Here is a 13838-nt window from a genome sequence, read left to right as displayed (position 1 = left end):
TTGAGAATATCATGAGTTTGGATTTGTCTGCATTTAATACTAACTTGAGTTGAGATAAATGGGATGGAATAACATCAAAGGCAGACTGGAGGAAATCAAGACTTTGCTCTATAGAAGAGGATGAACAATAAATTACATCATCTGCATAAAAATGGAAAGCAGCATTTGATAAATTATTAGAGATTATTTACATATATGGTGACATTATTGGTCCTAATATGGAACCTTGGCGCACACCCTTTCAAATCAAATCAATCAAATCAAGTTTTATTTATATAACACATTTATAAAAGATTTTTGGTCGAGCCAAAGTGCTGTAAAAATAATAAAATAGCCTACAGTAGAGACACTTTACAGCAAATATAACAGCACAGAGTGTTCAGAATATATGAGGAAGCCATCAGGGAAGCAGCATGACGAGACCCAAGGCAGGACTGCAGAGACAGGTTCAGCCACGACCCGAAGTCCACGACGGGCAGCATCCGGGAAACCAAACTTGAAGATAACATATCAAATGATGATCTTCATTAATTGCAGTGACAATTTAGTTTATTCTGACATTTGTTTGTGTGAGTTAATCTGTACCTATGATATCTGGTTGCAGAAGGGACTGCAATAGCCTGGATGTTGGTCATCAGAGTCGATGCCCTGCAATTCTCCTCTTTTACCTTTCCCAACATATCCTATGAATAGAAAAAGAAAATATTGTAATTGAATCACACTAGGACCACAACACACTAAATATGTAATGACACATAAACATTATTATCCAGAATAAGAAGTCTACCTGGTTTGCAGTTTTTGTAAGGCTCCAAGCATCCACGGCAGGTGTCAATGGTGTACATGACGTTGAAATCCTGCTTGTATGAAGCAGAGAACCAATCTGTAGATGTGATTTGATGTGTGGTGTGTCTCCCAACTCCTCTCCAAAGTTCATATACTATATACAAATACTAAAAGGTAAATAAAACATTAAACAATGACAAAATAACAACCTGAAAGATATGTATTCTATCTACACATATCGTAATTATCTAATCTAGTGGCCTTATAAAAGTGTTGGCTAAAGTAACGCAGAATATATATATTTTTTAATTGTAAATAATTAGAAACATTATTTATGTGCACAAGTACACACATATAACAAGCTGTACCGAGTTCCTCCGGCTGCAGTTCCGCAGACGGCCGGTGTGTGGCAGCAGAGCGCTGGGAGCAGAGGGAGGTGAGTAGACGGATATGACGGATGACGGGTGCGACGGAAATACACCCGAACATATCTGGTAGGCCGAACACATCTGGTACTGACACCGGTGCTTAGCCCCGGACAGCCCCGGCCCAATTTAACCCCTGTATATACCCTATGTATATTGCAAAGAGGGTGCCGAGTCTGACTCAGTGGACACTGCATGAGTTAACTAGCTCCAGAAGATGGCAGCAATGCGACATGAAGGATGCAAGCTACACTAAATACACAAGCGAAGAAGAATAAAAAGTATTGCGCATGGTATCACCATGGCAACGTACATCAGCCCAATCTGTTGAGAAGAATCTGTTGCTCATATGGACGGTCTCTTACAGGTCCGGGTTGTGGCTACATCACACAGCCTTGCTATGGTTCAATAGACGGGCAGCTAAAGGCTACTGTCCGAGCGGCTGAGTATTTGCGTCAGAAGGAGGCCACTACAGCCGGGACACCTTCATCACTATGGTCGTTTCAGTTGAAGAGGTGGCTTCGTCCGTTGTACGAGAGTATCTGAACCGAAAGGTGAGCTGGGTAATAACGTTAACAGTAAGCTTGTGCACGGGCTCAGGACTGTAAACCGTTACCAGAGCTAGCTAGTTAGTTAGTTAGCCCACAGTGGTACACTGCTTTGGAATTTTGATGGGTCACATAAATGTCATAGCTGCTACCAGCACAGTTAACATTTTAGCCACAAACGTGAACATGCAATGGGGTAGTTTGGATCTTTTAACGTGTTGCTGGATGACTTATACATTGCCAGTACAGTAGATGGCGACAGGCCCCCAGCTGGAATACCGTTTCACCTAAATAATGAAACTAGGAATATGTTCATGGCCCTACCGAAGCAACCATAAAAACATAATGTTTACCTCGAACAACACGCAAGATGTTGGTGTGTGTGTGCGTGTGTGTGTGTGTGTGTGTGTGTGTGTGTGTGTGTGTGTGTGTGTGTGTGTGTGTGTGTGTGTGTGTGTGTGTGTGTGTGTGTGTGTGTGTGTGTGTGTTATTCTAACGTTTTTAAACACCAAAGCCATTTGACAACACACAAACGAACCCATTAAGCAGCGGTTCGACCATCCACTGTTCACTGTTTAAAGAGACTTTCCAATTAAAGTAGGGTCATGGATGTATAGAACAGAATAATAAGGTTACATGATTGGAAACACAGTCCTGCGACAACCACATATACATGTGTTTTCCAGACTTAATAATTGCCGTAGGGATTTAAAGAGAATGTCTAAAAATATACAACAGTTATATATATATATAACTGTTTTAGGAAAAGATTAACCACCACAACTTTAGACGTATTCATTTAGTTACATAGACTTTTCTTTTAGCGCGCTTGAATACATATTGAAGTAGGCCTGTCTACAGGGGCGTTTCATGGACCTGGAAACATTAGGGGCATAGCCCACAGTGGCGCCGGCGCCAGAGATTTTCTTTTGGGGGTGCTGTGGGGTGACTTGACGTTTCATATAGGGTGCATGTAGGGTTTCCCAGGGTGCATGTAGGGTTTCCCATTAAGGCTACAGTGGAATGTTCTACTGCAACACTACCCACACGCACATACACAGTACACCCTGGACTGTTACAATGAAGGCTCGATAATTAGCTCACGGCATATAGGTGTAAGCAGGGGTAAAGTGCTATTTTTTTAAACGTGGGGGGCGGACCTAACATCCTCTAGGGCAGGGGGGTCAAACTCAAACACACAGTGGGCCAAAATAAAAACATGGGTACTAGTCGAGGGCCGGACTGGTTCAATGTTTATTGCAAAACGTATTGAAATGAACTTATTGCACATATTAAACCTGGAACTAACAAAGCTTAAATGATTGCCTATAAAAACAACATTAAACATGAAATAATAATAATAATATGTTACATTTATAAAGCGCTTTTCCTGGTGCTCAAAGCGCTTACAAGCAAGTAAAACAAAAATAACAACAAAAGTAGAAAGTGCTAAGCTAGGTGGAATCAGGGCGAGGGGTTAGTTGATTAGGAGTTGAAGGCAAGAGTGAAAAGGTGAGTTTTGAGGGATTGTTTGAATGATGTGAGAGTGTTGGCGTTAATTTCTTATGGCTCTATCTGCAGCTTTTCCAGAGTCATTTCTTATGAGTACATTTTCCCACAGGCCAACAACAGCTTCAACAAAACTATTTCCCTCAAAGAACAAAACAAACATGCCCTGCTGTCTTGAGAGAGAAAGTGCAGAAGGAAGCATCCATTAAACTCAGTGTGCTGCTCTGTGATGCTAGTTCAGATACTTGGCATCTCATCTTGGGTGCAACGTCATCAATATTTGGGCTCAGGCTCTGAGCTGAGGAGACCCTCAGGATGGAGTCAAGGTGTGCGTGCAATATACCGGCGGGCCAGATCTAATAGTGATTAGAAATTATCCTGCGGGCCGAAATTAAATCCACCAAGGGCCGGATTTGGCCCCCGGGCCTCGAGTTTGACACATGTGCTCTAGGGGGTCCTCACCTCCAAGATTTTTTTTTTAAATATTGAAGTTAAAAGCATCAATCTGTTGCACTTTGAGAGCAAAATTAAGAGATCTATGGATACATCTCTAAATACCCATATGAAACAGAACTGTAAACAGATTTTCTTTTTCTTTATGGATATTTTTACAAATCACTCCCCTTTTAAACTGTATTCTTGTTTTACTGTCATATAGTATTTCATAACTGTTTTTCATTTATTCTCTTATTTAACTTATATAACTATAATGATTATGAAGGTGTGCCTCAGAAATAATCTTTTATATAATTCGTGACCAAACCGTTTGAGACCAAAGTTAACTATCTAAACACTCAGAGAGCCCTTTAGCTCACCTGAGTCTCTCAGTCTGACAGGAGAGGACTCTCCTCCAGCTTGTTGTGGAAAGAGATCCTTATGTCCGTTAGTGCAGCTAGCACCAGATGCTAACAACAAGGTCCCTGTTGGCACCGGTGCACTCTCTCTCTCTGGTGTCTTGCCTCTGTTGCATTCACTGAACACGGGAAATTACAATCCTGCCGTCCTCTCTAGTGACATGATGAGGTTCAGGTAAATGTAGTATTGATTATTATTAATGTAGTATTGAGGGAGAATTGTCCGGGGCTAAAGAAAAAACATTCGGGGCTTTAGCGACGCCACTGCCTGTCCATAACAACATATTGCTTTGAAAATCCTTTTTCTTGCTGGGAGCAGTCTGACCACTAACTACTTCAAGTAACACACTGACAAAATAGCCTCCATACACCCCCACTTTAAAAAAGCTTAAATATCCCTTTATACCTGTGGTTTCAAAGAATATAATGTAAAACTCTGTTGATGTGCAGGGTCTCAAGAGGACGATTGCCTGTATGGACGAAGAACATCCTCGCACAAAGGCGAGTATCAACAACAGATCCCACTTGAGGCAGATTCTACACATGGAGGGGCTCTATAGTAATAATAAAGTAAGTCTTGCAGCTTGATATTGGCTACTGGGATGTGGATTACATGAAAAACAAGTCTGCTGCTAACTTCTCTGTTGTTGCAGGCTCAAAACTCCCCCTTGAAAACATTACTGGAGATTATTGTGAAGCATCATTTTGAGGGGCTTAAGCAGGACAAGATCCCCAGCAATGAAAGTGATCCCCGTCCGTCTGATCAGGCTAAGAGCTCGACGTCTAATTCTCCTGCAGTAACACCAACATTAATGAATAACAAAAACACAGAGGATAGCACAACAGCTTTTGTTATTAGCAAACACAACATATTAAGGTATATCACAAGTTTGGTTTTTGATCATTATTTTGTATTTTTGTAAATTAGTTTGAACAAATGTTATTTATCTCTCTTACAGGTCTTATAGAGGAGACTTCTGCACTTCTCAGCCTGAAACAGACCCACTGTCCAGCCACTATCAAACAGGCTTCTGGGCCTATGACCTAGAAGAACAAAAAGACCAGCCACTGAGGGCTTTGCTGCACGACAATGAACGCCTCACCAGAAGTGAAACAGAGAAACAGATTTTAATTACTGAGAGCACCCAAAGGAGCAGAAGTAATCGAATTAGACGTGGAATGATGGCCGGACCAATAGCTAGCACAGCGCAGGTGCTGGACTACGGATGCAGTACTTATAAATGTATTCATCCCATCACATTATTCATATTTATCATAACATTTGTCATTAACTATATTTTTCCTTTCAGGATTCAACCAAAAAAAGGCAGAATCGAAAGCTCAAAGGACCCCATCCGCTGCTAAAAGAAGTTGAAGACAACAGGCAGTCTGTGGATGGGGTTTTAGTGGCTGGGAAACATAAAAAAAGCCCAGAAAGCAGCCATATACGCTCGGCTGACTGTGTTGAAGGGCAATGGGAGATGTGGAGTGCACCAGAGAGATTGCCGAGGGAGAACAGCTTTGAAAAAGTGCAACAAGACTTATGGAAGACTACAAAGTAAATAGCTTTAAGCTGCTTACAGTAGTGATTCTGTTGATACTTTTCTGTGTATTTTTTTTTTTACTGTTTACGTATTTTCCTATAAATTGTCTTCATAAGATAACTACGTTGTGTCCGTTTCTTAGAGTGAAGTCTTTGTCCAGTCCAAATGTGGCAGATTTGGAAGTGTCTGAGATGGTTTTAGGTCAGTAATCTGAGAAAAGAGGCCAGATTTTGTATTTGTTGCCTTATATTTGTCTAATGGTGTTGTTAATCAAATTCCAGATGACATTGATGATGATGATGAGGATCTGGGAGAACTCTCCAAAGTGTCCTTTCACCAAACTGTCGTAGAGCACAGTTATGCAGGCTACCCCATGGACCAACACACCGCCATGGTTTGTGATTCACACCAGCTTTTCTTAAAAAATGCTTGGGAGTTTCTGTGGTTGCTTTTGATTTTCTGTTTATTTTTTTCCCAGGAATTGAAAGCTGTTCTTCTGGGTACCAGCCTAAATTGTTTCAGTGTTGAATGGAGGAATCAGGGTCTCACATTCTCAGAAACGCAGGACCTGAGATACGGAATCGTGCAGAAAAAGGTCGCCTTTATTGTTCCATCTCACGACACTTCACTTATGTAGAAAACTGATTTCCATATGATTTATTGATTTGCGGTGTTTTGCACTCTGTTTATTTATTTTCTAGGGTGGTCCTTGTGGAGTTCTGGCATCCTTCCAAGCCTTTGTTCTAAAGAAACTGCTCTTTGAAAACACTGAGAGCAGCAGTATAGGCCTTCAGTACGTTATCCTTCAAATCACAGCTTTGATCCTTAATGTTAACCTCTGAATGCACTGTTGTAATCACTTGCTTTTTGATAATTCACATCAAGACATGCTTTGTAGCCAATGTTAAGTAATAAGTATCTGCATTTGGTATTAACTGTATTATCACACCACACGTGCTACTTTTGACTCAAATGCCACTTTGTTCTCAGGAGGTTAAGACCTTCCAATTCTACCAGAAGAAAGGGTCTTGTTTTAGCGGCGGCGGAAATACTTTGGCGGGCTGGCGAGGAAAAACAAGCCACAGTTGCAATGTAAGATTATACTTTTTCCACTTAATCTTTCACATCCAGACCAAAACTAAAGAACCTCTTTCAAGGAATGTTATTACCGGTACTTTGAATGCATGTGAATACTGGCTTAGATGTTGAAGGTCGGGCCGGGGCCACAAAAGCTCTAGAAGTCAAAAGTTCACTTCCTGACAAGCCTGTTGATCTCAGACGTCCCTGATACATTTGCCGTTTTAAGAGCAGCATCGATTGAACCCGTTGTTGTGCTTTTTGTCCTACCTCTATTTTCTTTTAAAACAGATATTCAGGAAGGAATCATTTCACCCCGGCAAGACACTACAAATCTGAAGGAGTGCTTGAAAAGGTATAGAGATGCCACTGCATAGTGCATACACACCTGCTGACATGAGTGTAGAAAAGTTACACTCAAGTAGAGACTGTTAGAATATAGACGAGGAGTTTCATATTTAAAAATATCCAGTATTTTAATTCTACATGTTACAAACATTACTTAACAGAAATTCAATGAGACATTTTTATTAGGTTGAATGTGTGGAATATTACTATGTATATTATGTTATAGACTCAGCCATATTTGGAAAATGCATTTGCACATTTGTGGTTTTAATTTGGAATGAACTGAACAGTGTGTAATACACAAAGTAAAGCTGTGTCAGTCACTACTCTTTCAATTTACAAAAGGAAATGCTGTGGAGGTTTTATAACCAGCTTTTGTTTCAGATAACATGTTTCACTCTGGATAACTTCAAGGACCTGCAGTTGCTTCTGGAGCGGCATATTGATCAGGCGAGAAACCTAAATATTGACTTCCTCAGTTTAATTTTGACTGTCAAATGTTGAAAATAACTGCCAACTTTTTTGCCATAACCTCTATTCTTCCACAGTTTGAGACTGGGGCATTAGGATGCCTTCTGCTCAGCATATCTGCTGTTCTCTCTCGAACCATTAAAAAGTATGCTATGCCTTTTTTTGCTTCATGACCGAACAACATCTGAAGTATGAATCAGTATAAGCTAGATGAAGAAACATCCCCCTTACTGTTTGATCTCTTTATTCTCTCTCTAGAGTAAGAGAGGATATGGACGTGCACACCAACACACTCATTGGAGCCTATGGCTACTGCACACAGGTCTGATATAACCCTAACTACGAATTGCAGGATAATATTAGGAGCATTCAGGATTCTGTTTGTTAGTTTGTGATTCAACATCGCAATTTGTATCAAACAATGAAGGTGAATGAATGGATCGTGATGACATTAGTTAATGAACATAAGTATAAGCATGTTGTACAGCAAAGGGATCTCTGAGTAACACTGATATGGCAGTAAGCAATACTACATATACATGCTGGTTATTAAGTTGATTTGTTGTGTTTGTGCTCACCAGGAGCTGGTAAATCTGTTGCTCTGCGGCAGGGCAGTTTCTAATGTCTTTGACAATGACATAGAGCTGGATTCAGGCAACGGCAACATGACTCTACTGAAGGGAGTCAAAGACCCCTGTGATATAGGCCTGCTGTCCCTGTTTGAACACTATAACATCTGTAAGGTGAGTGACTCTGACAGCCGACTCTTTGGTTCCCCTGCCACTGACAGACCAGATAATAGTCAGATTCAAGTTAAAACACAAGACCTCAGGGGGGATTCTTTGCTGTAATTATGGGCACATCTGTGCCAGCAGAAACACAGATGTGCCCATAATTACAGCAAAGAATGTTCTAGACGTATTGAATGTATTATCTTTTCAATTTGCACACGGCATCTATTGCACGTCTGTCCGTCCTGGGAGAGGGATCCCTCCTCTGTTGCTCTCCCTGAGGGTTCTCCCATGTTCTCCTTTAAACTGTGGGTTTTCTTCGGAAGTTTTTCCTTGTACGATGTGAGGGTCTAAGGACAGAGGGTGTCGTATTGTCATACTGATATTCTGTACACACTGTGAAGACCACTGAGACAAATGTAACTTTTGTGATATTGGGCTATATAAATAAACATTGATTGATTGATTGATGATAGACTATTATGGGATTTATATGATAGTTAACAACACATACACCGCCTGAAAAATGTTTATTCAAAGTACTTTGCACAGACGAGAATAGGATAAATAAAGAAAAATGGGCAGTAAGCTCTGGAGATCAAGCTGTGGGATAGTAAAGTAAATTGACCGAGTGAAGTGTAACTAGAGGAGCACATCAGCCACAATGACAAAATTAGCCAGGGGAATAACGTCAGGTGGAAATGGCCCCTTCCTCACTTCATAACCAGATACTTTCAGCGTCCTTGCTTGGACTACTATCTTCAAACCATGGCTTTATTTTGATCTGTAAAGTTATGTGACAACAAAATTGGGCCAGGAATGTACTTTTTGCCACGATGACATAAATGCAGACTCACAAGCTGAAGACAATACTAGTGTCGATGTCACGGCTGATAACTAGTCAATGAGAGAACGTGAGCATATCTTTAATTTATTCAAAAGTCCAAGGTTTTATTTGAAACTACTGTATGGTAAAACTGGTTCTACTTCAGAGGAAACAGGGGTTGGGTGGTGTCAGTCCTTAAATAGTAGAGGAGGTAGAGCTGAAAACCTTATTCAAACTTGTATAATGGACCCTGCCAAAAATCAATATATTTAAAGTTTTTTTACACATTAAGTACCAAACACAAGTTCTGATACTTTCACACAATGGCAATCTGTGTCTACTTTGAAGTACATCACCAGGCATGCATAAGAAAATACCATAACACCATTTATGTTTTGCTGTAGTGCCATAATCACATGCAAGAAATGATTTGAACACTTTGATATGTAATAGAAAAAAGAATGCCATTTAGCTGTGAGTCCTGGAATTTTATATATTACTATGCTCTGTTTTGCTCTATCTAAGGTGGGAGCTTACCTAAAGACTCCCCATTACCCTATCTGGGTGGTGTGCAGTGAAAGCCACTTCAGCGTGCTGTTCGGCCTGCAGAGGGAGCTGTTGACCAATCATGACAAAGGCCTGGAGTTTGACCTCTACTATTACGATGGACTGGCCAATCAACAGGAGGAGATCCGCCTCACTGTTTGTATGTCTGACTATTCTCTGCACATCCTCTCACACCAGTGAATGAGCATTAGGGCATAATAATATTATAATATCTGATCATGATATGATTATTTAAAGTTTATATTATGTTCTCCTGCCAATCTCTATGGTCTGGGTCAATGATCAGTGTTATTGCATGTCTTAAAGCTCAGCTATTATGCAAAATCCACCTTTTCATGTCTTTTCTACATCCACATGTGTCCCCTCTGTTTAAAGAGATTCGGAAAGTTTCAGGAAAAAAGATTCGCTCACTTTTTTGTCTCGAGCGGTTTATATAAAAACCTGTCTGAAAATGAGCTGATCAGATTTTGGACACTTTATGATGTCATAACGATTTTTTTAGGTTGTGTAACCATTAGCCAATAGCCAACCAAGGTAACCATCTCCTCCTAGAGCACCATTGTGTTCTTTTTAACCAAATATCTCTCAGAGGGGCGTGGGGAGTGGCTCCTTATTTTCATCTAAAGTAATAGACAGAGAATCAGCACTTTTGAAACGGGGCTGAAACAGAGGGGATTGTGGGATGCTGCAATGCCTGATCTGTTTGGTGTTTCGAGCCAAACACTTCAGAGACATGTTTTGTATATATCTGAGACCTATAATATATTGATGAAAAACAGTATAATAGGGGACCTTTAAGTGAAAATGCTAATTTTGTTTTTGCATTTTCAGTTGTTGGCAAATCGGCCCTCAGCTATCAAGATGTCGACATTGATCTCATTCCTCCGCTGGAGCACTGCATCCGAACAAGGTAGGGATGTTTAAGCATTTTTAGCAAACAGAAAGCCATGTGTCCAGAGATGTCTGCAGATCCTACAACAACTATAACATGTGTTTATCAAATTCCTTGAAGTTGTAAAGAATCATGCAGTTTGCACCTGGGTCAGCTCTTGATGCCTTAAACCGGTTCTTTTTGGTTTCAGGTGGAAAGATGCATTTGTCAACTGGAACGACACAGAGCCTATTCTCTGATGGTTTGATGTTATATTAATGATCCACCATTAGCTGACAGTACACCTTTTGCATCATCAATAGAGAATTGTGGTACATTTTGTGTTTTATGATGTTTCCTTCATATTATATCACGTTTCATATGTATAAATATTTGTTTTAGTATAACCATTGTTTTGTTGTGAGAAACATTGTTCTGCCACATGATGGCCTGGATCTGAGAGCATTTGCGAGAGTGCAAGTGGTAAATTGGTTTCTAGAGATTAGAGGGAAACGTCGGGTTACGTATTGTAACCCTTGTCATATTAGCACAGGCGGAGCCCTCTACTGGACTCTATGGGTACTACCTTATCATGCAAGCATTCACCTACTGAAATTTCTATGGACGTAGCCGGCCCCGGGCCCGGGACAGACAGTGCCTCCAAGGTAGAGGGCTCCGCCTGTGCTAATATGACAATGGTTACAATACGTAACCCGATGTTATATCTCTCACAGGCGGAGCCCCGATGTATGCACACACTGTCGTCCAGCACACCGTTCCACCTCACTGTCTCTGACCGGCTTTAGCAGCCACTGTGCCTCACTCACCTCTCCCTCGGTTGTAACCGTGGAGAAGTCTGGGCTGCGGCCGATAGAGCACACCCTGACGCACTTACCTCGCGAAAAAACGTGTGCTCGAACAAAACAGTGCTGAGGGCTCCCCTGCATCCACCTATAAGCAGACAGGGGGAAAAAACCCAGCCCTGTATAGGTTCACTATGCACTCTCCCTCCTGAGTCCCTAAAGAGCACGGGGAGAATGCAAGTGCCCCCTATGTCCTCACACTCAAACACTGACCCTGTGCCGAGTGTGTAGGGACTATAGTATGGAGGGCTCTCCCCCTCCTGCCCCCAGGCAGGCGAGGGGAGCCCTTCAGCCCTGAAAAGGGCCCAGAGCACCCCACGTCCCCCGCAACCCTCCAGGGGTCCGGAGAAATGTAAGGGCATTTTACGCCCGGGGAGAGGGTCAGATGCCCACTGACCAACAGCCCCTCCCCTCCTCACCAGTCCTGTGTTGCCCCCAGCAAGCACAGACGTTGAGAAAGAGCCAGACATATCCATATCCACGCCCACCTGACACGACACTACGGTGGCTGAGAAGGGTCTAGCTGCGGCCGCGGACAGTGGAGGTTGAACCAAGCCCCCAGGAGTGCGCCGGAGTCTTGTGGCCAAATGGCGGTACTACACTTCCTTTGTGGTCTCTAACTCGTTGGATAATTTTTTTTAAACTAAATAAACTACCCAGTATGAACGTTCCCGGGTAGCAGTTCTCTTCCCTCCCTTCAATCTAACCCTTCCCTTCCCCCCATCCTAACCCTAACCACTCCCTACCTTTTTACCTAATCCTAATCTTCCTTCCTCCCTCCTAAACCCCAAAACCTCTCCTACTGTAAGAAATTAAAATCAATGTTTATACTACATGGGCTGTATGATGTAAATCTCGTCAATTCGCTTTTAATGGTGGTGCCTCTCAGCCACCGTATACATCTAACCCTTCCCTTCCCCCCATCCTAACCACTCCCTACCTTTTTACCTAATCCTAATCTTCCTTCCTCCCTCCTAAACCCCAAAACCTCTCCTACTGTAAGAAATTAAAATCAATGTTTATACTACATGGACTGTATGTATGATGTAAATCTCGTCAATTCGCTTTTAACGGTGGTGCCTCTCAGCCACCGTAGTGTCTTGTCAGGTGGGCGTGTCGTGTACCATCGTGTACCGCCGTGTACTGGCCGCGGCCGCCATAGGTATATATAAACACTAGATGACTCACCCGCGCTGCTGGCCAATGGAGACCGACGTTGCCACTTGGCCGCCATCTTGCTACAGGGAGTTCTCTCATTCATAACATTATGGTTTACTATTTAAATAACCATAGCTTGCTCAATTTTCAACCAATTTTCAAACGGTTTGGTTTTTTATAAACATCAAAGATGTAGTTATGATACTGCATACTTATAATCATGGACTTTCATATGAAAATAACATTAATCAGATAAAGCAATAGCTATACACACACACACACACACACACACGGTATTTATATTAAATATTTGCCGGTGTATATATTTCCATTTTATTATATTGTTAATATTTAAAATAAATTATAAAATTAAAATACATTTATATTTTATATATAAAAATCGGTCTCATGTTACCACTCTGTAAGCCAAGAGTTGTTAATTTAGCAATGCCTTAGCTTTAAGAGCAGGGACACAACTAATGACAATAGCATATGTTGGTATATTATTTAGATATATTATTTAGATATTCACACCTTTTATCAGAAGAACCAAACCAACATAAAATGTGCTCACAGACAGGCCAGTTCTGTCTAATTTATCACAATTATTTTTGACATGAGATCTTCATATCATCCTAGTTTTGTATTTAGTTTCTAGATTTGTAAACAAATCCAGAACCTTTGAAATATGTTATTGAAAAAAGACCAAGAATAATATAAACTGTACCATGTGTCCTTTTGTGTCCTTTTGTAGTCCATTTGTGGTTTGTCTTGTCTAATCTCGGCTGATATATCACAAAATCCACTGTTTAAATTGTTCCCTATATTGCCCCTATGCAATATAGGGAACAATTTAAACATAAACTATCCTATGTGTCCTTGGGTGTTATGAAAGGCGGCCCTCCAAAATAAATGTATTATTATTATTAAGAAGAACACATGGCACACCAACAATCATCGTCCAGCCTCAGCTTTGGTATTCTTTCACAACCATGTTATGGGTTTATTAGACTGAGCAAACATAAACATATGTGGGGAACATAGTGCTGCGTCTCCTGTCCGGTCAAATTCCTCACTCCTGAAGTGCTCACTGCAGAGCAGTGTCCTGTCACAGCAAACAAAACCGTCCCTTCTTAGGGCGAGTTCCCACTGCCTCCTCCTCTCTTTGGTTTTGGGAAACCTTAAAAACATGAGAAAGATAGCCAGATATATAAATTATTGTCAACATGTTCCTCCCTTTTTTCCTTTAACATTAAGGGT

The 13838-nt window shown here is 41.2% G+C and overlaps 1 protein-coding gene and 1 long non-coding RNA gene across 2 annotated transcripts; one reads left to right on the top strand and one right to left on the bottom strand.

The window, feature by feature from the left end:
• Window positions 1-305: 305 nt before the first annotated feature.
• LOC117444979 (uncharacterized) lies at window positions 306-929 on the bottom strand. The gene is made up of 3 exons (XR_004551911.2): window positions 788-929; window positions 586-683; window positions 306-495 (listed from the first exon to the last, which is right to left on the bottom strand). It is a non-coding gene; the product is annotated as an uncharacterized lncRNA (long non-coding RNA).
• Window positions 930-1168: 239 nt separating this feature from the next.
• Window positions 1169-10964, top strand: mindy4 (MINDY lysine 48 deubiquitinase 4). The gene is made up of 18 exons (XM_034080374.2): window positions 1169-1765; window positions 4573-4692; window positions 4776-4999; window positions 5082-5334; window positions 5433-5680; window positions 5809-5867; window positions 5948-6060; window positions 6145-6261; window positions 6368-6459; window positions 6657-6758; window positions 7035-7098; window positions 7476-7541; window positions 7640-7707; window positions 7821-7884; window positions 8144-8305; window positions 9645-9825; window positions 10518-10596; window positions 10769-10964. The coding sequence occupies exons 1-18, from the start codon at window positions 1706-1708 to the stop codon at window positions 10815-10817; spliced, it is 2121 nt and encodes a 706-aa protein (XP_033936265.1). The 5' UTR covers window positions 1169-1705; the 3' UTR covers window positions 10818-10964.
• Window positions 10965-13838: the final 2874 nt, after the last annotated feature.

The sequence above is a fragment of the Pseudochaenichthys georgianus genome, chromosome 4, assembly GCF_902827115.2.
Source record: "Pseudochaenichthys georgianus chromosome 4, fPseGeo1.2, whole genome shotgun sequence".
NCBI classification, from domain to species: Eukaryota; Metazoa; Chordata; class Actinopteri; order Perciformes; family Channichthyidae; genus Pseudochaenichthys; species Pseudochaenichthys georgianus.
Note: the sequence above shows the minus strand (reverse complement) of the source record. Positions and strands in the feature narration are given on the sequence as shown.